We start from the raw sequence: 24812 nt of genomic DNA on the forward strand, positions 1-24812 counted from the left end.
TTAAGTTAATTCCCAATTCTTAATTAAGATTTCAGTTTTGCTATAAAATAAGCTAAAGTTAAGATTTAACATAGGATAAGGAAAACTACTATAAACCTAAATTTTAAAAAAGTATTTCAACAAGTGAAGTCCAGATGAAGTTACCCTCAGCATACTGGCAATACACAGAACATTGGCAGAACTCTCTACCTAATATTTATGAATCTGTGATGGCTGTCTTCTCCATTTCATTTGGTTGAAGTTACTACATTAGCAGATTTGTGAGTTTTGTTATGAACCCAATTTCTCTTTCTTTTTTTTTTTTTCTTTTTTATTTTTCCAGATGTTCCACCAACTGGTCAGGTACACAATGTGAGAGACCAGCCCCAAAGAGCAGCAAGTCTGATCATATTAACACAAGTAAGTAACTCAGGTGAACATCTTGCGTGTTCTATATGGTACAGAAATGATTTTTTATGCCATTACTAGGGGACTTGAGTCTTGGAAAATCCCCTTCATAGAATTTTGCAGGAAATGCACTGCAATCCAGGTGTTTTAGAAAAGCTGGAGCACTGAGCTCACCTGGTGACAGGATCCAGCATTCATGTGCTCTTTCAGGCAGCAAGAGTTCAAACTCTGGCAGTTTTCAGAATGCACATCTGCAAACCTAGCATAACCTTTTCTGGGGAAATATACATCAGCTACCAAGACTACAAATATTACAATGGATATGAGAATGTTCCAGGAAAAAAATGTTTTAATTAGAGCAAAGTGTATTTTCTTAAATTGCATTTCAGTATGTTGTTGTAAAGCAGACGACTGTTAATCTCAAAGAAAAGTATATTAACAAGCAAATCTTAATAAGGATCATGGTTGATTTATTGCTTCTTTGTTTTCAAAGTATTGGTTTTGAAGTGTATTAAAATATAGCTCAACATTTTGCATATCTTTTTTTGTGCAGCTGTAGCCTTAGGACAGGTCACTGATATGAAAGTCCATCTACATCATCATTGTGTATCTATGTGTATATTTTTAACAATTTTAAAGGATTTTATAAAGATTTTCAAAATGAAAGTCAAAAATAAAGTTTCCCAATTCACACATATTGTCATTAATATTATTATGAATGGAGAACTTTTGAAGTATGTAATATCTATCAAGTGGGTAAATATATTCTTGAAGAAGAAAAATAATATCACTGATGGATAACTGTTTACCTTAGCAATTTTCCTCTAGTCCATCACTGCTGGTGAAAAAAATTTTCATGAAAACAAAAAAAACATACTATGGAGTTTGTGAAAAAGGAAAGGCACTCTCGAAATCAAAATATGCAATTTTGGGGGGCACCTGGGTGGCTCATTCGTTAAGCGTCTGCCTTCGGCTCGGGTCATGATCCCGGGGTCCTGGGATCGAGCCCCGCATCGGGCTCCCTGCTCAGCAGGAGGCCTGCTTCTCCCTCTCCCACTCCCCCTGCTTGTGTTCCCTCCCTCGCTGTGTCTCTCTCTGTCAAATAAATAAAATCTTTAAAAAAAAAAAATGCAATTTTTGTACCCTACATACTGGATCTCAGTGTTTGCTGATCTACTTGTTTGTTGCTCCTGCCCCCAAATAGTTTCTCTGTCACTGCTTAAGATCCTTCAAGCAACACTGTCCAAAGTCCCACCATTTAGAGATTAATTTGGGCCAATAAGCATGAGCGTTTTGAAAAATGGCAAATAGATCTAGAATAAATAGCCTAGATGTGCAGAGATGAGATGAGTAATCTTTGATCATAGAGTGTTTGGGGCTTACCCTGGAATTTGTGTGTTGTCCTTAGGGAAGGAAAGGGAAAAGGCCTTAGGAAAACTATGCACACATTATTGTAGGAATAGAGCACTGGGATTTGAGGAATTGGTTCATAAAAGTTAGTAGAAGAGGCAAAATATACCTTGCCTAATTTGATATTGCAAAAGGAGAAGAAAAAAAAACAAAACTTCTTATTCTCTCTTCCCAGGATCTAGGGCTCATATCCGTACTACCTATAATTGTTCTGGAGGCACACTAATTTACATATGATTTTGTGAACCAGTTCCAAACTCAACAGTCATTAATAGCATTGTTTTTAAATGAAAAATGCATTTCAGGTTACCAACCTATAGAACACACTGAATTTATAAGTTGACAATTGTGGAGACTTAGCCTTTTATTTTGGTGATTTCTCCGTTATCTAAGATAAATGAGATATATAGCTTTTTAAAGAGTCAAAAACAATTTTAAGTATTGATAAACTCTGTGAAAAAACAAAGTACCACATCAATTGAATTTTCAAATTTTATGTAAGTTCCACCCTCAAGGGAAAGTTTGGTGTTTGGAAATGGTTTGGGGGACAGGAACAACAGATGTTTTTATTGGAGGGTGGTGTCTCCAATTATTTGCAGGGGCAAAAATCTCCCTTATAAGGCAAATGCCTCTAATTACATACAGCAGTTCTAAAATAAAGACTATCAAACAGAAGAGTTGCAAGTATTTGTAACCTTTTTCCCAAAGATTCTGATGTCCTTCCTCCCATCACTGATTTAAAGTCATTAAATTTAATGGAAGTATTGATGCACACTGAAAGGGCTATTAGCTATGTAAATGTCAAATTTTCTTAAATTTGAGCAAAGTTGACCACATAATGACACTATTAAAAGGCGCTTATCATCAGACATTTATGCTTAGAGAAACTTGCCTCAGTAACTCTGGAAGAAGGAGAAAAGGTAGTTAAACTAATCCTACCTAAGGTAAAGCCCAGTAGTTTTGAATGGTTGTCAAATGTTCCCCAAACTTGGAGAGAAGTCATCTGCCCAGTGAGAAAGATAGATACTTTAGCAATGTTCAGATCTGCTTTTCCATTAACAGTGAAGCATTCCTTGATCATCAGACCTTGGAATAATAAAGAATACACTGCTTCTGTTGGCCTGACTACTGTCAGCTGGCATGGAGACTTACCTTTCTAATTGATGCACAACTTTCTTAATCATCTCCGAGTACTCATACTGATGTTTTCTGGTCGTTGCTGTTTAAAGTATCCAAAAGATCAGCCTGTGGAATTAAACAGATCTATTATCCTAGCATGTTCTGCTGAGGTTCCACTTAAAAAAAGCTAGTCTGACTCTTCTGAAGTTATTTTGAAGAGTTTTAAATTAAATATGATAAAATATTCCTTGGGTACTTCTATTTAAATTTTACCTAAAGTTCTAAGGGAGTGAATGCTCAATGTTTGAATTATGCTATTCATATTTGTTAAAATTAAAGAGGATAAGAATATACTCAGCATTTGTGAGGCAGTAATATTGAGATGCTGTATTTTAGTACAGTGACAACAGAGATGTGATTATCTGTTAGGGAGTTGTTTCCTCTTTTCCTATTTTGCCCTTATCTCTTTTATGCCATCTTGTTTTAAAATAGAAAAAAAAAAAAACTAATTATGTGATACCAAGGAACCAAAAATTTGCAAATACGGAGAGATAACTGAAACATGCAACAAAATAATGCTTTTATCCTAATTCTCCCAAAGCAAATATTTATCAAGCCTTAACTAAGTGTCAAGTACTGAATGAGATCCCAGAGACAAGTCAATGAGTGAGACAGTGCCTCTTGTTTGAAGCTGAGGTTCTAGAAGGGTAAACAGCAATAAAGCAAGGAAACAAACAAATGAGTAAACATGCAGATTTATAAAATAACTGTAAGTTTTGATTGGTTCTGTGAAGTAGGCAAAAAAACAAAAAGAAGCAAAAATAGAGAATAGCATGTGAGAACTGAGGTCAGGAGTGATTTCTCTGAGTGATGATACAGAAGCTGAGATTTGAAGGATTAGAAAGAGAAGAGGCTGAGGGTATTTCAAACACAAGGGACAGCAGGTACAAAAACGCTGGAACAGGAAAGAGTTCGAGATGCTCAAGGTCTTGAAAGGCCAGTGTGCTGGCATCAAGGGGACAAGAGGGAGAGTGACACAAAGTGAGGATATTTTCTAGATGACTTTTAAAATTACAGTTCATCACAATGCTTAAGAGAAAACATCCTAATCACAAAAACATACCTACATTCACATTTATGCATATATGTGAACATGAATTTAAGAGCAGAATACATAGCAACATATCAAAAGAGATTAATTGTAATGGCATGTTTAATATTTATATTTTTCCACTATAAATTCAACCAATAAACAAAAGGTCCTCTTCCTCTGACTTCCATGACACTGAATTTTTCTGGTTCCCTTCTTACCTCTTGAAGCAACTCTCTTCTTTGTGAGATACGTTTTCCCTGTCTCTTCTGGGCAACTCATTCTCCACTTACACTATACACACTCTTCATGGTGGTCCATAATTCTTGACCTCACTTACTGACTCTATGTTGATTACCCCTACATTTCTATTCTCGATCCTGGTTTGTCTCCTGAATTTGAGACATAGATCCCATTGCACAATTGCTATATCCATATCTATATCTATGGCAATGTCTATATCATCTGTATTCCATGGGAATCTCAAGTTCAGCATGTCCCAAAATGATCTCACCACCTTCCCCTACTCAAGCATAGTGCTATGGCAATATATATTTTTAAGTATTTAATAAACATGTATGTTATACTTTCTACATGATAAACAATCCTATTTATATTACTATGAGGTTATATTAATGATGACTCTCATTTTATGGATGTGTGAACTGAGACAAAGACAATTAATTTGCCCAAGGACACGTTGCTAGTAAGCTGAGATTTGGACAAAGATAGCCTGGCTCCACAGTCTATAATCTCAACTGCTGAGCTTTCCTGCCCCTCCCAGGGAAAGTGTCTCTTCAACCTAACAATGTGGTAACACAGTCCCTTCTAACAGAAAAGTATTGTGTAATGAGGCTTCAGAGCAATGTTGCAAAGAAAGACTTGGATTTTATGTGACAAGGTTATCAAGATGTCAAGATATCCTCTCCATCTTTAATAAGTACAGAATGTGCTTTTTTAAATATCAGTTTAGGGGCACCTGGGTGGCTCAGTCGGTTAAACGTCTTCCTTTGGCTCAGGTCATGATCCCAGGTCCTGGGATCGAGTCTTGCATCGGGCTCCTTGCTCAGCGGGAAGCCTGCTTCTCCCTCTGCCTGCTGCTTCCCCTGCTTGTGCTCACTCTCTCTCTCTCTCTGTCAAATAATCAATAAAATCTTTTTAAAAAATCAGTTTAAACAATCCACCAATAAGTTAAAGCTAAAAAAAAATCACCTGCAGTAACCTTTGATTGATATATGTTAAAATATATTTACTGCTATATATTCTCCTTATTTTGATAAATATCCGTCTTCTAATTCTTTTAAAAATATATGTTGTTACCAATTGTTCCATTTGATATAAAAATTTTATAAAATCCAATTTTAAAAACTTGCCCAATTGCCACCTGCATTATTTATTGGCTATCCTAAGCATTATTGCAGTTACCTTAATTGGTTATATAAACAATTTAGAAGTCTAGGCTCTTAAAGTGCTGCAATGTAAGGAACTGGAATTGCCATTACAGATAGGAGAAAGAAAAAGATGGAGATTGGTAAGTTTTTTAGCATGTACACATAACAGCATTTCTACCTTATATAAGAATAAAAGAAACTATATAGAACAAATAAAATCTTTTTTTTTAAATAATATACAGTTGGCAGTGAAGGGAAAGTAACTATATACCCTAAGACCAGAATTGGTATTTTCTATCTATCAATTTACCACAAATTTTAGGGGAAAAAAGAAAAATAATGAAGTAGGGATATTTATAAAGTCATGATCAGTCAGTTGAAGTCATAGTTTATGAAGAGACCAAGCTGTTCACTGGTATTTAAAAATTTGTGAATAAATGTTAATTACTATCCAAGGTGCCAGATTCTCTACTTTCATTAATTACTAATAAATTACACATTCATATAAAGTTCACTTTCCCCAAACCAAGAAGGTAATATAATATCAAACTCGCTAAGTTGTAGAGTCCTGGTAAGAACACGAAATAATAGAATGAGCTTTACATTTTAGAAACTGACTAAATAAGGCAAGTCCCTTTTTTTTTTCTTGCATGGAAAAGGTAGTTATTTGGTTATTTTAAACAAATGATTTTTAAAGTTCCAAATTAGAAGATTATTTTATACGTGATAGTTCCTTAATAAAGCCTTTTTGGTATTTTGGTAAGCAATCTCCAGTATGGACTATGTCACACAGATATCTTCTGTCTACAGTTGTCAAAACTGATCTGTATTACTATTTTGTAACCCTTAGGAGCTGCTTATTATGCTAAATATTACCATTAATTTCTACCACAGTATTTTTACATGCATGTGTATTTGCAGAGGAAAGTTTATATACTTACTAATTCCTAATATTTCATTCTTGAGCCATTCAAGATCCCCACAAAAAATTTCAATTAGTTTTGAGGTTCACTTGCTTTAGTTTTTCGCTGACTCAACGGAATCAACCAGATGCTTATTCTAAAGGGACAAAAGCCTTTGTGTCATAGGTACTAGATATTTATGTTGGAAAAGTTAACGTTAGGGACTTGATAGAACTACTTAATACTCTCTTGTTATTAAACAACCTTCTCAGTTCTCTTCCTGCATGACATAACTGTAGGTGTATTCTCCTGTGGATCACATTACCAACAAAGGGGTATTCTCTCCTTCCTCTGGGGGGGCCAGGGGGAGGTGGTGGAATGGATGCTCTTATTGCCAAGGCAGAAATACAGGTTCTCCTCCATTTTGTTTCTCCCCTATGCTCAGATGCATAAAAACTAAGACCCAGTTTCTCTGACCACTCTTGGAGATCTCTTCCATAGATCTTTTATTCCATTTTGAAGATAAGTGATACAACCTAAGATAATTTTTGTAAATACATGGAAAAATGTGAAAATGGACATTTATAATATAAGCCAAACCCTCAGGTTTATTTTGCTGAAATTATTCTGGAATGGAACTTAAGAAAGAGAATCCCCTTTGCCTCCCCACCCCACTATTCTGTTGAACCAAATTAATAGCCCTGTGTAGTAGGTCTCCTTGTCTCTTTTTTATTGGTGAGGAGCATGAGCCTCAAGTTTGAAATAACCTATCCAAGGGCTCATTCTAAGTAAGTCGTGGAAGTGATATTCAGGCTCTGTCTATCTGAATCCAACTCTGATGTCCTTCTATTTGACCAGGCTGCCATCTGATTTGCCACAATTACTCACTGATAGAGAATATTTATAGCTAAAGGAACAAAAGTAAAGGCGGGATTGTAGCCAGTGGAACTATGTAAATGTGTGTTCAGTCACCATTGATTTATAATAAGTTACCAACATGTACTTACTTACATCATTGCAAGTAAATGTGTGTAGTGAGAATCAGACTCAGAGTGACAAAGAAATCATCATTTCTAACCTCAAGGTATTTAACTGCAACACATAAATGAAAGATATCTAAAGAAACATTTCCAGCAGATCAAGTATTTAATAGGAGAGTGATTTTTCAGTAACAGAGTTATGAACTAAGAATATAGACATTTGGCCTGAGCCTTACTTTTCATTACATCAATGGTCAAATGATTTGGTATAGTAAAGTATTCAGTTATATCACTCTTTAAATCATTTTATTTATGCGTTCACCTATTCATGCATTTCTTTTTCAGGAAGCATCGCTATCATTGTGCCTCTAGTCCTCCTGGTGACTTTGATAACCACCTTAGTAATTGGTTTAGTGCTTTGTAAAAGAAAAAGAAGGTAAGATTCAATGGTTTAGACAAAAGGTCAGTAAATAAATTACATACAGAGTTACAAAAACGTAGTGTTTTTCCTTTTAATTTTTTTTAATTCTTAAAAACATGATTTAGTTATTCCAACTGCAAAATCTTGTTTTCGAACTATTTTATCCTTCTATTTCATTTTAAAGTGAGTATAATTCAGAACTCTCGTCTCCTTTGTTATGTTGACGGAATGGTTCCATTTATATATTCTAACAAAACTAACAAGGGCACATATTAATTAAAATTTCAGTAGAATTTTACATTTTTGGTAGTTTTTCCATGAAACAGCAAGAGTCTCTGAAGTGCACCCTATTATCTTAATGTGTAAGATTAGTAATATCAATACAATGATACTGAATATGTATTATGTATCACAACTTCTGCATTTCATTCACAAATTCTGCATTGGTTTATGTTATATATTCCTGGAAGTGTGATTTTTCAATTTATGTGAATATGAAGTTATAAAGATCTGGAAGGAGTAGGTTGTCTGTAGGGTTATTATCTGGAACCAAGTGTTTGTGAGTCAGTTTTTTAAAAAAGGATGACTTGGGGATTGAAAACAATCTATTTCAGGGGTGCCTGGGTGGCTCAGTCCGTTAAGCATCTGCCTTCAGCTCAGGTCATGATCCTGGGGTCCTGGGATTGAGTCCCTGCTCAGTGGGAAACCTGCTTCTCCCTCTCCCTCTGCCCCTCCCCCCGCTTCTGCTCCCTCTCTCTCTTTCTGTCAAATAAATAAATTAAACAAAAAAAAAGAAAACAATTTATTTCAAAGATTCTTTATCACTACTTTATAGTCATAGTTTTCAGAAATAAAGGGTAAAAGTTAATTTAAGAAATAACGAATTAGTGAATATTCAGTTTCAACTAACGTATCAGCTATTTAAGAGGAATATGTTCCAAGTGCATTTTTTGCTGTCAAATCTAAGTAATTTGGGGAAATAACTAACCTATCACATTAAGACTTTTTCGGTTCTTCTATGACTTGATAAATATTTATTTTTAATGCACTTTTATTTATGAACTCTGTGAGTTATGTTAAAATAAGTCAGTAAATCTACAAATATGATAGCTTTATGTATCATGATTGTAATATTGAGACAATTTACACTTGCATTAATGTTCACATATTCTAGGACAAAAACTATTAGAAGACAGCCTATTATCAACGGAGGAATCAATGTAGAAATTGGGAATCCATCTTATAACATGTATGAGGTGGATCATGATCACAACGATGGAGGTCTTTTAGATCCTGGTTTTATGATAGATGCAACAAAGGTAATATGTTTTAAGATGATAGACAGTAAGCACTAACATTCCTGAGTCATTTATCTGTAATATAGTCCTGAATTTTATCAGCATTTCTTTTATCTGAAGTCACAGTGAAGAACTTTAGGATGCATTGAATGTTATAGTCTCTTTTAAAGAAAAAAATAAAATTATGGCTTGCATTCACCTGAAGCATGAAGTTAAGATAACATGTTTTGGAAAATACATATGTATTCATTCATTTAGTTTATAAACATGTATAGTTTACTTAAAATAATGTTTTACTCAAATGTGTTGAGATGTTGGCGTATCTAAATATACAGCCTAGCATAAAAATACTGTCTGATTTATTTTTTAATAATAAAAAGAGTGCAGTACTTCATTGTCAAAGTAAGTATTTTATTTCCAGTAGTGTTTCATTGATTCAGCTAAGCTGTGCCCTTGGATTTGTTTGTAATCATTTGATTTGTTTGTAATCAAATCAAAGTTTGTAAAAATTTGAAAAATATTTTTCTACTATAATAGCCTTCCTATCGATTTGAGTCACGTTGTTGATACACACAGCCTAAAAATCTAACTTTTTTGGTAAAGTTTCTATTCTTATCATTGTATGCTCAGGTTAGCAGCTTTTAAGAGAAATAAATAAATGATACAATTATCCAGATAAAGTAAACTTGCAAAGATTCACTACACTGTATTATCTTCATATTTTGTATGGTAATGATAGACTATTTTACTGTGAGTTAAGAACATCAATTTGCTATTACGGAATGATTTTTCTTAGCTTACTCATTCATTTATTGAATAGCTAATTTATTTTCTGAAAAATTAAAGATGCTTTGTCCAAAATGCACCTTTACATTGTAAATAATCACAATCTATGTCCAAATGGGTTTGCGCTCATAGCAACAGCTGTTTCCAAAGATGTTGAATAGGGTCCCATACATTCAGGCTAGTTCTGAATCCATGGCCAGACTATCTGAGCCTGAAATCGATGGTCAAATATTTATTTCTCTGAAAAGGAATCAATTATTAGTGCATGTATAAATTTTTACACTATCAGAGGATATTGTAGTGACTTTTTTTCCTAATTAGAAGTAAATTTATACTTATTATTAATTATTAATTCACTAATTAACTCCTACATTTGAAGTTGTTCATGAAATAAATCCTAGAAACCTAAGTTTCAGTGTTTTCTACTTAAAAATGGAAGACTCTATATATTATGCACATTGTTATTTCATAATTTATCTATGAAGAAGATAAATAATAGACTTCTCGTATTCTTTGAATTTTTCTTAGGAGAAAGTACATTGTAAGTATAATATGAACTGATGAGGACATACTTTATACACTTTTCATAAGGAGAGTTCTCATTTTCCCCATCATTTTTATTTCTAGTGATAGAATTAAGCCAATTTTGGTTACTTAAAGAAAATAGCTTTTTAGTACTCCATTTAAAAATTTTTCCACATTTACTCTAGGAAGATAAAACTATGCTTCAGTGCCCCTCAGATATACTTTTAATGTACTTTGCACATAACATTCAATAAATATTTATTTACCAATTTGCTGACTGATTGACCAAAATTACATTAATGTGACTTAGATGGCTGAGTCTAGCTAGCTTCTGATTTTTGAAATGTAAATATGAATTATTGCCTAAGAAGTAACTGCAAGAGACACAGCTAGTCCTAATAGGTATAAACAATTTTAGAAAGAAGAGGACCACACCGAAGCAACCTTAATGACCAAATGTTTTTCATAGAGTATTTGCTGAGTTATGATGGTTTGATATAGTCATGATGTGATCAAATGAAAATTGCATCACACATAAAAAGGATTTTATAAAGCATTTTCATTATTTTCAAAATGGATAAAATTTATACTTCAATCATATCTTCTAATCAAAATAACTGAAACAGTAAGTAAAGTTAATAAAAAATATTTGACTATGGAGGCAATCACAGAACAGTTTGAAGATTTCAAAAAAAGGAAATTAGTATTTACTGGTTTTATCTCCAAATTCATCTCAAATTTTACTTAGATTATTTTCAATATTTTTTCAATGAGGTCCTTATGGGGGAAAATGAAGAGGCAATATTGACCTGATTTTATATTTAAAATCTTTTTCTGAGACCCTTGCCCTTATCCCCAACTTTGTGATTATTCATTGTTAAGAGTTGATAGTTAATTTTTTTTTCAACTCACCTTTAATTTACTTCAAATTTGTACATTAATTTTTTTATGGTCTTCAAATTTTTGCCTAGCTTTTTCCCCCATTTGGGGTCACTAATAAGTACTCTATCCCGAATATGACTGTACCAGATTGGCTAATTCTGCCCTTAAACCCAAGAAAATCTAAAGTCAGTGTTCTTGCATGGAGACTTAGTGAACTAGTTTAATTAGTAATTCATTTGGAGAGTCAGATTTCCAAAATACAGATTTTTTTTAAAATGTAACATTTTTAAATTTTTTTAAATATAGAGTGGTGATGAATCTTTAATTAGAAGCAGTCAGATATTTGAGTGTTCAAAATGGGCTACTGTCAGAACTTTTCAAAGGGACAAAACCTTAAGTGGGGGAGTCTTGTATATTTTTCACAGAGTAGTTAGCAAAAATATGATTTCTTTGGGAAGGATGAAGTTAAATAAATAGAAATGTATGGAGGTATCTTGATGCATGGCGTGACTATCAGTAAGCTGAACATAACAGAAATGTCTACTTAAGAAGCACAGATCCCATATTTATAGTTTTTTCTTAATCTATTAAAGCTACGATGAACACACTGTTTGTGCCCCAGGGCTAATGAGTATTTTTATGCTATTTTTATGCTATTTTTATGACTTAATATGAGTTCATGTCAATGAAAATCGTTCCATGATATTAGGTCGGAAACTAAAATTCTCTGTTTACATACAGGCCAGGTATATAGGGGGAGGGTCCAGTGCTTTCAAGCTTCCGCACACAGCGCCTCCCATCTACCTAAACTCTGATTTGAAAGGACCACTAACTGCTGGGGTGAGAGAAGAAAATTCATTATTCCATATCCATTCCATCACAGAACCCCTCGCAATGAAAGATGATGGCTGGACTTAGATAAGGGATGTCTTTAATTGAGTTTTTAATTAACAAGAGAATTCAAAACAGTATTAAAATCTGAGGCTTATGTTAGATGTCCCGCTTATGCAAGATTACAAAGACAACATGTTATCATTTTAGAAAAGCTAGTAAGTAGAAATATCTCTTCTGCTGATTTTGAAAATGTCACAGCACTTTAACAATAAAAATGAGTTTTTGCTATTCTTAGAAATCTCTAGCCAGAAATTGAAACTGAAAAATTTAAACTTATATTCATGTTTGGTTTTATTCATTTCCTATTAAGATATTTTGTTTAGTATTTACAAGTTTGATGTCCACTTAAATAAAAATATACTACAAAATGTGGCATCATATTGAGAAATTAGAAATGGTCTAATGAGACCCCTCTTAAAAATTTTTTTTATTAAGTAACTAGTTTCTAGAGGAAGGTACTCAGTCTTAAGTTACATGGTTTATGGTAGATGGAAGAGGGATAAAAATAAGGGTATAAAGATTCCTGGGGATGAGTATGTTCTCCTTTGTACCTCTCTCACATCAGCTGTTTTTCATTCTCATTTTTTATCATGTTTGTCTCATTTGCATGGCTCAAAGATTATATGTTTCTTTGCCGGAACTGAGATTTAGTGTTCTGCATTTGGGAAGACAAAAACAAAAGTAAACAAAAACTAAGCAGTAACTTCTTGGGTTAAGTTACAATTAATAAAATGATAAACATTGCATGTTTTCAACTGGAAGAGATCACTTCTGCATGTCTCGATTCTACTTCAAAGTGCTCTAGGTATCTATGAAAATTACGATAACTATGAACTTCAAATCCTTGGAAGAGTCCAAAAGTATTTACAATAATAAATACATATAACTTGTTTGAAGCAAAAATATTGTCTTTATTTTAAAGTCTATTCCACCAATGTATTTTACTATTATTTTCTTTGTTTCCCTGTTTTTAACTTCATATTGAAGAAATTATAAGCCTCAAGCAATTAGATGACTTTCTGTAAACACATCTTTCCTGCCACTGCTCTGGTGATGAGGGGGCAAGCACACGGACTGGAAATAAGATGATTTGGTTTAACGTTTCATGCTTTTAAGTAATCTCAGTGAATACTGTCTTCACAAAGATATCTTTGGGCTTTTACTTTTATGTCAAAGCTCCACTTAGATTCACCAGTTACCTGAAAAACGTACAATTATGTTTTTATCTAATACCGCACAAAAGTCAACTAAAGCCTGTAAACAGAAATTCAATTACATTTACGTAATTACTATTTAGAAAATTAAATGTATTGCATATAAATGTGGTTAACATTGAAAGATAGACATCCTAGAAAATAACTAATGTGGTCAGAATTGATGACAAAAATTGAATTTCTCTATTTTTTTTTTCTCCTTCAGCCAACAAATTACTCCAATCCGGTGTATGCAAAACTATATATGGATGGGCAAAACTGTCGAAACTCCTTAGGAAGTGTTGATGAAAGGAAAGAACTGCTTCCAAAGAAAATAGAAATTGGGATAAGAGAGACAGTGGCATAATCAGTGATACCTTTTATATGCTGTATAAATGTATAAAATATAAGGATTACTTTTGTATGTTCCAACAGTATTATACTTGTTTTGGCATCAGCATTACCTCCTTCTTTATCTTTCTCCTGGTTAATCGTTTTCTGAGTTTTCTGGGTTTTACTTTTTGCTGATGACTATTGATTGACCATTTGTATGGTATTTTTATGAAAAAGAACTGCACTACAATACAATTTACAACAATGCTGCTGATATGATTCACCTTTGGATTTGTTAAAAATTAAAAACAACATATTCCTTTGTAGTGTGAATATGAGCAATCTATTTTATATGAACTTTTTTGGTTCTACTTAATCAACAAAGAGAATCTCTGCACTTTTTCATTATATGGTCTGAAAGCTGTAATACAATGTCATTTTACTTTTCCATTTAAACTGATGGAAGAATGATTGAATGGTCAACTCTCTTGTTTGTGCACATTAATATTGACTCAGACTGCTGAAAATATCTAGCCCTCACAATTCCAGCATCACCTGCTTTGAAATTAGCCTTAGATTGCCAAGTGGTAGATGAAAATTTTGAGGAAAAACTTTTAAAAATATATACAATTAATAATTTGCATGAATACCTACAACCACATTTGCCAAAATTTAGTGGACTCTATGTGATATACTAAACATATACACCCTGTAAACAATAGTTATATTTAGGTGGTAGAACATAGCAAAAATATAACCAGAAGTGGAAAGACCACACTTGCTATGGGATAAGACCTTTTGTTCTCCCTCAGTCCTGAGGTAAATAGCCAGCCTAGAGCACAACAGGGCATTGGGTACGCATGCCTTAGGAAGTTCTTCCTAGTCATGTGCATTTTGTGGAAGATTAACCCAACCCCTTACCACACAGAACACTGAACAATAATACATAAGCACACAAATTGATGACAGAATTTCAATTATGTGAATGCATTCTCTTTGCTAGGTCAAGAGGAAGAGGCAAAACAACCGTTATAGTATAGAGTAGTTGGTAAATAGTTTCAATATACAGTATGACTAATCCAATATTTGCCCTATTTAAAATATATTCTTAAAGGACTTTCCAGGATATAGAAGAACAATTATCTGTCCATAATCAAAGGTGGAGAGTATAAATGCTGACCAGTTACTCTGGTACTCTGGTTTCTTTTGGTTATGCAAAACACATGGACCCCATTCACTTTTTGTTTGTTTGTTTTCAAATTTTGACTGAAATAAGTACGATTTATTTAAGTTGTATAAAAAAGGATAGCATTTTTATACAGATATCTTTAAAGGCACAAAAGATTTATTCACAAGGTATGGAGGGCTTTTTGTTCCTCTGATAGACATGACTGACTTTTAGCTGTCATAATGTATTAACCTAACAGATGAAATATGTTTGTGGTTGCTCTTTATCCCTTTGTACAAGCATTAAAAAAAAAAAAAAACTGCTGTTTTATAAAGAGACTTTTTGTTGTACTATGTGCATGCATACTACCTATTTCTAAACTTTGCCATATTGAGGCCTTTATAAACTATTGATTTATGTAATACTAGTGCAATTTTGCTTGAACAATGTTATGCATATCATAAACTTTTTCAGGTTCTTGTTTAAGTACATTTTTTAAATTGAACAGTATTTTTCATTTTGGTTATAATAGTCATTTTGCCTATGTTTCTACAATGAAGTGTTAAATACTTTATAAAAAATTGTTGACTGACTTATTTAAATGAAATTCTACATATTTAAGAGCTTGTGTTGGGTAGTTTTTAAAAGTAAGAAAATTCTTTTATTTGTGGACTGTAATATCCCTAGGAAACTATTTTAGTAAACATGAGACGTAATTTTTGTTATATCCTTAGAGCATACTTTCTGGGTTAGATAGATTTCATTGCATCACTTTTAAAAGCACAATAGAGAAAGCATTTTCTCTCTTCTTGGAGCAGAAACATTTTCCTTGCTTCATATTTTTCCCCCATCTTACATTGCTTCTTATGGATTCTTATATTGCAGTAGAAAGAGAGGTAGGTTATAGACACAGTAATGTGACAATTGTGTTGAAACAAGCCAAAGCTCTTCCTGCCTTTCCCATTCTCAGAAAGTGTACTTTATGGAAAACTCAGATTGCATGAGATGCTATTTAGGCATTATTTTGTAAGTGGAATGGTTATTGGTATACCGACCTGGAGTATCAGCCTGGAGAAGGAAATACAGGAGGCTCTGATTTACTGGAGCTATCATTGAGTTATATTATCTAAAGTGGCCTTTTTATATTAGAGCTTTATAAATGTAACTGAAATTATTATTCGAAGGAAACGGAACCTACAGATTGAGATGATCTTGATACAGTTAACAGTGGTATAAATATCTAGCATATCATTTATGATGTACAGACAACTAACTAACACCCAGAGTCTGGCACAATGGCCTATTTTTTCACTAGGGCATTGATGAAAACCATACTTGAGAGAGTTCGGGATATACTTTTTAACCCTGAGGTCCCATCTACATTATCAGGGTCCTTATGTCCACAGTATGCTTCACCATCCCATGCTGGTGCACTCAAGTCCACATCAGAGTTCATAGTCTTTCTTTTTGCAATTATTTTGCCTTCAGTCTTTACAGGACAAAGATATTTTTTCAACTACTTAAATTTATTTATATAGCTCTAGCTCTTTCTACTTCAATACTCTTATGCAAAAACTCATATAAATGCTGGAAATTCAGGTGTATAATTCTCCTCCACGGTGACCATCCTTTATAAATGCCATCACCAAAATACTTCCTAAAACTTTCCTTCAAGATTTGATGGAACATATTTTCTAAAAATGAATATTTCATGGTAAATTCTCCTTCCTACCCAAATGACTATTCTTCTAAAGTAGGGGTTTTCTAGACATTTGGGCCCAGTTAATTCTTTATTGTCCTTTTAGGGAAGGATATTTAGCAGGATCTATGCCTTCTACCCATTAGATATTACTAATACCACCCAAAGTTGCAACAACCAAAATGTCTACAGACTGCCAAATTTCTTCTGGGGAAAAAAATGCACTTATTAAGGACAAATGATCTAGGGCTGTGTTCTGCCTTCCATTATTAAAAAACTCTCACCTGAAACAGCTAAGTCAAAAAAAGAAAAAAGAAAGAAAGAAAGAAAAAAGCCCCTCAGCATCAAAATCATGGTGCTCCCTCCGAAGTCTTTAAGTTTTTAATACTGATGATGCATGAGTTACAGAAATTTGGTATTAGTAAAGTGCCTATACAGTAAAAAAACAAAACAAAACAAAAAAGGGAGAACCAACTAAGGGAGAAAAGTTTCATTTAGAAACAGTTTTGTGTAAATTTGGGCTATTTTAATTTATGTAAATGTTTTATTTGGCCATTTAATGTCATTTATGATTATGTTTTATTTTGTTTTGTGTTCGATTATATGCTTATTTCATTGTTTCTTGAGGTTGAGATTTAAGCTTGTACTTTTCTTGTATAAATGTTACTTTCCGCTTTTATGATAACTCAGATATGAAGAAGTTCAATACTCAGTGTATGTTATAGCTACTATAAATGAACTATAATATGCAAAGTACCCACAATTTCCAAACCCTAACTGAGAAAATTGGTGTATGTGGTGAAATGAATAGGAAAAAAAATACACTGCTTATTTTCCTTTAGCCCCTCACATGTCCATATCTTCAAACACTCTTGATGTAAAATCTGATTCCTAAGAATACTATTGCTATTTACAGAATCAACTCTTTCACGTAGTTTTACTTTAAAAATTAAAATATAGTGGCACCTGGGTGGCTCAGTCGTTAAGCGTCTACCTTCGGCTCAGGTCATGATCCCAGGGTCCTGGGATCGAGTCTGACATCAGGCTCCCTGCTCAGCGGGAAGCTTGCTTCTCTCTCTCCCACTCCCCCTGCTTGTGTTCCCTCTCTCGCTGTGTCTCTCTCTGTCAAATAAATAAATAAAATCTTTAAAAATAAATAAATAAATAGAAATTAAAATATAAGAGGCTAAGAATCCTACAGAGTTGAGCAAAATAGAACTCACCATTTTTTGAAAGCTGTTTTCTTTACCTAATGCTCCATTCCAGTTTCCATCAGTTTATTTAATGAAAACTTTTTCAAAATTAGATGATATAATTTAATGCAAATTAAAATCATTGTTTAAATAGAAACCCTTGAATTGTAGCTTGTAAGAAAAGGAGAGACTCAAGCACTTCTTTGTGAAGGTGATTACCAGATAATATAGCACAAAAAATTATTTTTTCCATGTATTTTGAATATGAGAAAAACAACAAAAAGAGCCAGAAAATGGTTCATCTTTCAGTTCTGTTACCAATTCCATTGCTAATATATCCAGAAAGTTAACACACCAAGAAAAAGATAAAGATAATTAACAATATACAGAAGTAGTTTTACTCAGAACAACATTTAGCTTTTGATGATATAATATCCACAGGTCCAGGAACATGTACTTCATAATGTGCTATGCATGTATCTAGTCTAAAAAAAAAAATGAAATGAAATGAATTCTCTGGTTTAACTTTTCTCTAATAGTTATTATATTTAAATGGCTGTAACGTATTCTGAAAAATAGTTTCCAGTGAATCCTATCATTTTTTGTACCCAAAGTGATCAAAAATCAAAAGAAAAATTGGTACTGAAGATGGCTTATTTGATAAATTCTATGCTTAAACTGTGTTCATTTTCTCTGATGGATAGTCTGTCCCTGTAGCTGGGGTTTGTAAGATAATGGTGAAATTAAGCAATATAGTACTCATGCTTTACTCATTTGTTTACTCCAAGATAATTTTTCAACTGTAGTTTCTTCTGCAGTTTTAATACATAAAATATGAGCCTCCTGATGCAATTGATTTCTAGCTATTTACGCCATAGTAACTTGGGAAACCAGTACTAAAACTGTTATAACCTTTCAAAAGAATAATGTCCATAGTGAAAACCATACACATCTTATTCAGGTCAGTAATTTAACTGTAAATGGGAAAATACTTTTTCACATACAGAATAAACTGTGAAATCTGATTGAGAAAAAAAATTAGGAGCTTGAAATATAAGGCTGTTTATGGAGATACTTAAAAAACAATACACAGAGTTGAAGTTTAGAGTAACTTCACTAATGAGCTACATTTCTCAGTGGGTAATGTCGAAAGTTAGGTAGGAAATAACTGAACAATGAGATTTCTAAACAGGTGTAACCTCCGTCCTTGCAGTCAGCTAGCTTCAACGGTATATTTGTGGAAATCTATATAAATAAACAACAACAACATTAACACACACCTCACATATTTTCACACACTGCCTTGGATGTCCCATTAATTGTGAAGATGGCATTTCTCTCCTATTTTTGTAAAATTCAGTCATGTTTCGCTTCTTTGGCTTATAATTTTTAGAAATCACTACTCTTACCCAGAGGGATAACTAATCCCTAGTTTCTTATTCCTTAATGTAAAATCATCATATTTCTCTCCGTTTGCTTCTCTTTTTTTCTATCCAAAGTGACAGTGCAGGAAGCCAGTATTCCTCTTTGACTATTTTGTCATAACCTGTATCCCGGTATTGCTTATTCTCTAGTTTAAAAAAAAAGTCATTTTAGAAAATGTAGAAAATAAATATAAAGAAAAAAGAAAAATTACCACTAAAACACTAGAAATAACCAGTTATCATTTTAAAGAATTTTCATTTGTTGTAGACTCATGCATAAATTTAAATTTTCTACCCCTTTTAAAATATAATAACATTAAAATATTTGTTTTTATGTCTTTTCTGAGCTTTCATTTAGTTATTTTTATTCAGCTTCTGTTTATCCTATGCAGACTTCATATGGCATGAATGCATTTATTTTAGTCTTTTGATTTGAAAGATATTTATTTATTGTCTTACTGTTAAATATTTTTAACTTTAAAAAATGTACTAACAATTAAATCCAAAATTTAAAAATATCTTTTTTCCATCTAATATGAGAAGTTTAATATCATTCGATTCCCCAATCTAACTTACCCTCATTGTCTTTGATACAGTTTGTGGTTTTATTTTGACAAGTGTTAAAAGAAATAGTATTTTTATATTTTTGTCTTCCCTTTATTAATTGGAATATTTTCAACTATATTTACATTTAATATTTCTCTTTTAAAACTCATCATTCCTTTCACTATATAATTTTTTCATTCTTAATTTCTTTATTTTTATTTAAGTCTTATTTTATTGGTATATTTCATCAAATATACTTATAAAAAAAGCCTTTATCTGTGGTTTATTTGCTGAGCTCTTATATTTATACAAACATCTCTCTAAGGTCTTCACAAACAAATGTCAACTCAACTCAACTCAATGTATGGAGATTTTCCATTTCCTGCAAAATTAGGTTGCACCTGCCTCACACTGCCTTCTGGTATTCAGTGTTGTTAAGGATAAGTCTGAGACCAAACAGATTTTTCTTTTTTTGTAACATTTATCCCCAGCCTTAAAAATACAAAACTAATTATAATAAATATATTTTTCCACATATGCACTTATGTTTTTATTGCTTTTGTCTACTTACAACGTTTTTAGCTGAGATTCGCTTTCTTCAAGATATCTTTTTTTTTTTTTTTTTAAGATTTTATTTATTTATTTGACAGAGAGAGACACAGAGAGAGAGGGGACGCAAGCAGGGGGAGTGGGAGAGGGAGAAGCAGGCTTCCCGCTGAGCAGGGAGCCCGACGTGGGGCTCGATCCCAGGACCTTGGGATCATAACCTGAGCCGAAGGCAGACACTTAACAACTGAGCCACCCAGGCGCCCCCTCTTCAAGATATCTTTATTTACTTGTGTACAAATTGATTTCTTTAATACACAGAAGTTCTTAGGTTAAGTCTTTCTTTTTTTCTCACACATGTATCATATTAATAATTTTTCTTTTTTTTCTTTTATTCTAGAAGAGATTTTCAAGTTTCTGACCTGCATTTTTAGTTACTTTTTACCCTGCAGATTCAATTGATTTTTCATGTATGCTTGTACCTCAGGAACAAGTCCTTCCTTATTTTACTCAGCTTCCTTCTTAACTTAGTTTTTTATTGTCCTGTTTAGTGTATTTTCTTCTCATGGCTTTCTGCTGAGGTGTCATAGTATCTGTTTCCTGTTTCCTACTCACAATACCAACCCAATTTTCAAAAGCTCTCTTTTTCAACAATTCTGTAAGTCTAAGGAACGATGCCCTCATGTCCTTGTGCTATGAAATTAAAAAATAGTAATAGTCCAAAGTGCTTTTTATGTTTTTCTCTTCCATTTACTGATGTTTAATTATGGAGAAGATACTGTACCTCCAGTGCTGTCCAGTACGTAGGGTATGCAATATTTACTTGTTCCCACTTGCCATCAATTTTACGCCTCTTAAATATCTTTCTTAGGCCTATGGTTCCTGGACCATTTCTCCCTCATATATCCTAGTGGGTCTCTCCTAGAACCTGGTATGACTATTTTCATTCTCATATCAGTATGTTTTTATTTACTTAAATAATGAAACAAAGAAGTGCATAAAAATGACATGTTCCTGTATACCATAGGACCAGGATTCTTTCTGTAATCCACACCCAGCTACATCCCCAAATATCATGTCCTATGTTTTGCTCTAACCTCTGTGAATTCACTGGGAGAGAGACAGGCTTCGTTAGTGCTTCCACACCCCTTCCCTTTCTTGGAAACAGTCCTAGGCGTCTGTCCTATTTTCTGGCAGCATCACCCTTTGAAAGCCTGTAGAATCTTGGATTGGGGGCAGTCACTCTACAGCAGAAGGATGGCTACCCACTTCCTTTTTGAATACAGATCCCAGGACTTTGCATCTTGATAAAGAATATGGGGAAAACAAATCCTCCCCAGAACATCCCAGAACCATGTTTCATATTTCCATCAGATTTATAATTTCCCTGGTTTCCCTTTTGCTGGTCCCTTCCCCCATCATCCAGAGAAAGCCCTTTGTGTTTAAGGCTCATGGGATTAGATTGAATCAACCTGGATAATCTCTTCATTTTAAGGTCCACTACCTTAAATTAATCTGCAAAGTCCCTTGCAGTCAGGTTACCTATGCACAGATTTCAGGGACTAGGGCATGCACATATTTGAGAGGCATTATTTGGCCTATAATGCACTCTTGCTTTCTGCCCTGGGGCATCTCTGAGCTGGTGCAAAAGGCAAGCTCTAGATGTTCTTGCCATGAGGTTAAATAAATTCTCTTATATTCTCCCTCACTGGTCGAGCACCTTTATGATCCACTCTAGAATGTGCTCCCCCTCAAATCATCCAGGTTTACAGTCCTTCCTTACTCAAGCTTAACTCTTAGTTGACCTTGATTATTTGACGACAAATGATATAAGGACCAACCATGGGGAGAACAAGGAATTCTACAGGAACCCACCTGGAACTTAGGCATGTGTGACCTGAGAATATGAAGGTGTTAATGCTCCATGGAGCAACCATTAGCCAATGGAGAAACCATTAACCATTAAAAAATGCCCCTTCCTTCTTTTAGACAGCTAATTCTGTGCTTCATTCTTCCTGTTTCTTCTGAAGTTCTCTGAGAAACCAGCCCAAGTTTCACATAGTGGTAATCAATTTGAAAATACCCATCTGTGGAGCTTTTGTACTATTCCCAGTTTCCCATACATAGTCTCCAGATCATTACCTAATATAAACTGCATAAAGCCTTTGTCTCAAGCTCTGCTTCAGGAAATATGAAGTGGCCTGTCAAAGCAAAGGAAGGAATTCTTTTTTTGTTGTTGTTTTTTTAGATTTTATTTATTTATTTGAGAGAGAGAGAATGAGAGAGAGCGAGCACATGGGGGGGGAGGGTCAGAGGGAGAAGCAGACTCCCCGCTGAGCAGGGAGCCCGATGCGGGACTCGATCCAGGGACTCCAGGATCATGACCTGAGCCGAAGGCAGTCGCTTAACCAACTGAGCCACCCAGGCGCCCCAAAGGAAGGAATTCTAAAAACAGATTCACCCACCAGTCAGATATAATAAAGACACCATTGTTGGTGATAAGTGGGGTGATGATTACCCAGACATGCAGTAACACCACAATTTCTAAGAGTCCCACTGGCAGTGACTGGGATGAATTATAGATAGATGATCAACATCCACCTGGTTGGCTCAGTTGGTTAAGCATCAGGCTCTTGATTTTGGCTCAGGTCATGGTCTCAGCATCGTGAGATCGAGCCCCGTGCCGGGCTCCATGCTCCGCGGGAAGTCTGCTTGAGATTCTTCCCCTCTCTCTCCCTCTGCCCCTCTCCCGCTCCCCCTCCCCCTGTTTGCACTCTCTCTCTCTTTCTCTCTCTCAAATAAATAAATATATCTTTAAAAGAAAAGAAGATCGAGCATTGGCTTATATGGTAGCTGTGGTTCTTAAACAATATGGAACAATAGTAATTATAAACATTGATTTGTTGGATGACTTATTTAAGGCTTAAAAAAGAAAATAAACTTAGGTTAGCTAATAATCAACTCAAGGCTGTGTAGGTCAGAAGACCAAAGGGTTCTATGTCAATTACCAGTCTTAACCTTGCAATGAAAAAAGGAAATAGAATTTTTGAGGGTTGTTGGATATAGCATCCAGATGGATGAAGATAACTTTGCTAGGCTTTCAGTAACTTAAAGGTTACTGAAAATCATCATGCCCCCCCATTTAGTGGGAGCCTGTGGAATCCAAGTAATGAGTAAAGTTTTGGCCCAAGTTTATCATATAGTGGATCTAGTACATCCAAGGATCTACCCAGAAGTTATTCTCTGTCCCCTCAGTACACAATTGGGATGCATATACTGAGCATCTGGCACAACTCTGACATGCATTTGTGGAGGAAAAGTGATTAAAATAAGGGCTAAGTGGAAGTTCTCCCAAACTGCCCTATCTTCTGGCCGAATAGTGAAAATAAAAGCAAGAACAAATTCCCAGAGAAATTTCAGAGATCTATGCCACAATTAAAGATTTGAAAGATGTGGTGGTGGTGATTCCCATCTTAAACCATTTGTCTAAATATTAAATAAACAAAACAAACAAACTGTGGCACTTTGTTTGCAGCTATTAATCTGGCAAAAGCATTTTTTTCAATCCCTATCAGAGGAAGGGTTAAAGATTTCTTTTATGCTTGAAGAAAAGCAATATACACTCACTTTGACCATATAACTATGTTCACCTTCGTTTATATTTTTTAAGATTTATTTATTTATTTTAGAGAAAGAGAGAGCATGTGTGCATGCGCAAGATGGGCAGAGGGAGAGAGAGAGAATCCTCAACAGACTTTGCACTGAGCACAGAGGTTGACACAGGGCTCAGTCCCACAACCCTGAGATCATGACCTGAGCTGAAATCAAGAATCAGATGTTGAGCGACCCAGGTGTCCCCAACCTTTTTCAGGATCCTGAATTTTCTCACATTTTGCAAAATCACACAGTGACACAGGTGAGGTCATTCAAATGTTTAGTAAATATAGGCATGTCAGATGCAAACTTTCTAGGCTAACATTTATAGGTTGTTTGGTTTTTTTTTTTTTTTAGATTTTATTTATTTATTTGACAGAGAGAGACACAGTGAGAGAGGGAACACAAGCAGGGGGAGTGTGAGAGGGAGAAGCAGGCTTCCTACGGAGCAAGGAGCCCAATGCCAGGCTTGATCCCAGGACACTGGGATCATGACCTGAGCCCAAGGCAGAGGCTTAATGACTGAGCCACCCAGATGCCCCTAATATTTATAGTTTTATAAATTTTAAAATCACTGACATTATTGTGACCATTTTGGTAGTGCTATATAACTCCAGGCACAAGGTGAAGTTTAGAACTGAATTAATTTTTGCCTAAATGTTTTCATTTTAAGTAATTGAATGCAAAACACTACCTCATTTCTACTTTCCATTTATTTTCTATGGACTCTTCAAATTTGGAGTGATTTGCCCTTTATTTTTAATATAATTTTTGGTCAATTAAGATATAATCTTTGCCTATAGATTTCTCTTTCATTTGCTTAATGATATTTAAAATAATACACTTTTATTCACCTTAAGGACTGCAACAGAAAACATAAACCTTTTTGAATATTTACTTTGCAATCATTATGACTTGCAGCGTGATGCCAGCACATTCATGAAAATGTTCCTTTTTGCCTATATTAGATT

The 24812-nt window shown here is 34.1% G+C and overlaps 1 protein-coding gene across 7 annotated transcripts in view; it reads left to right on the forward strand.

The window, feature by feature from the left end:
• Window positions 1–17381, forward strand: part of LRP1B (LDL receptor related protein 1B) — a 1853519-nt gene extending 1836138 nt beyond the window's left edge. For 3 of the 7 annotated variants that reach the window (XM_032387847.1, XM_032390176.1, XM_032393320.1), the window contains 5 exons: window positions 323–399; window positions 7625–7715; window positions 8875–9019; window positions 11933–12031; window positions 13505–17381. In XM_032387847.1, the coding sequence (XP_032243738.1) occupies window positions 323–399; window positions 7625–7715; window positions 8875–9019; window positions 11933–12031; window positions 13505–13645 (553 nt within the window). In that variant the 3' untranslated portion in view covers window positions 13646–17381. The remainder of the gene's footprint in view (window positions 1–322; window positions 400–7624; window positions 7716–8874; window positions 9020–11932; window positions 12032–13504) is intronic. The other 4 variants (XM_032389413.1, XM_032391016.1, XM_032391776.1 and 1 more) reach the window with 2 other exon arrangements.
• Window positions 17382–24812: the final 7431 nt, after the last annotated feature.

The sequence above is a fragment of the Phoca vitulina genome, unplaced genomic scaffold (assembly GCF_004348235.1).
Source record: "Phoca vitulina isolate PV1807 unplaced genomic scaffold, GSC_HSeal_1.0 scaffold1, whole genome shotgun sequence".
NCBI lineage: Eukaryota > Metazoa > Chordata > Mammalia > Carnivora > Phocidae > Phoca > Phoca vitulina.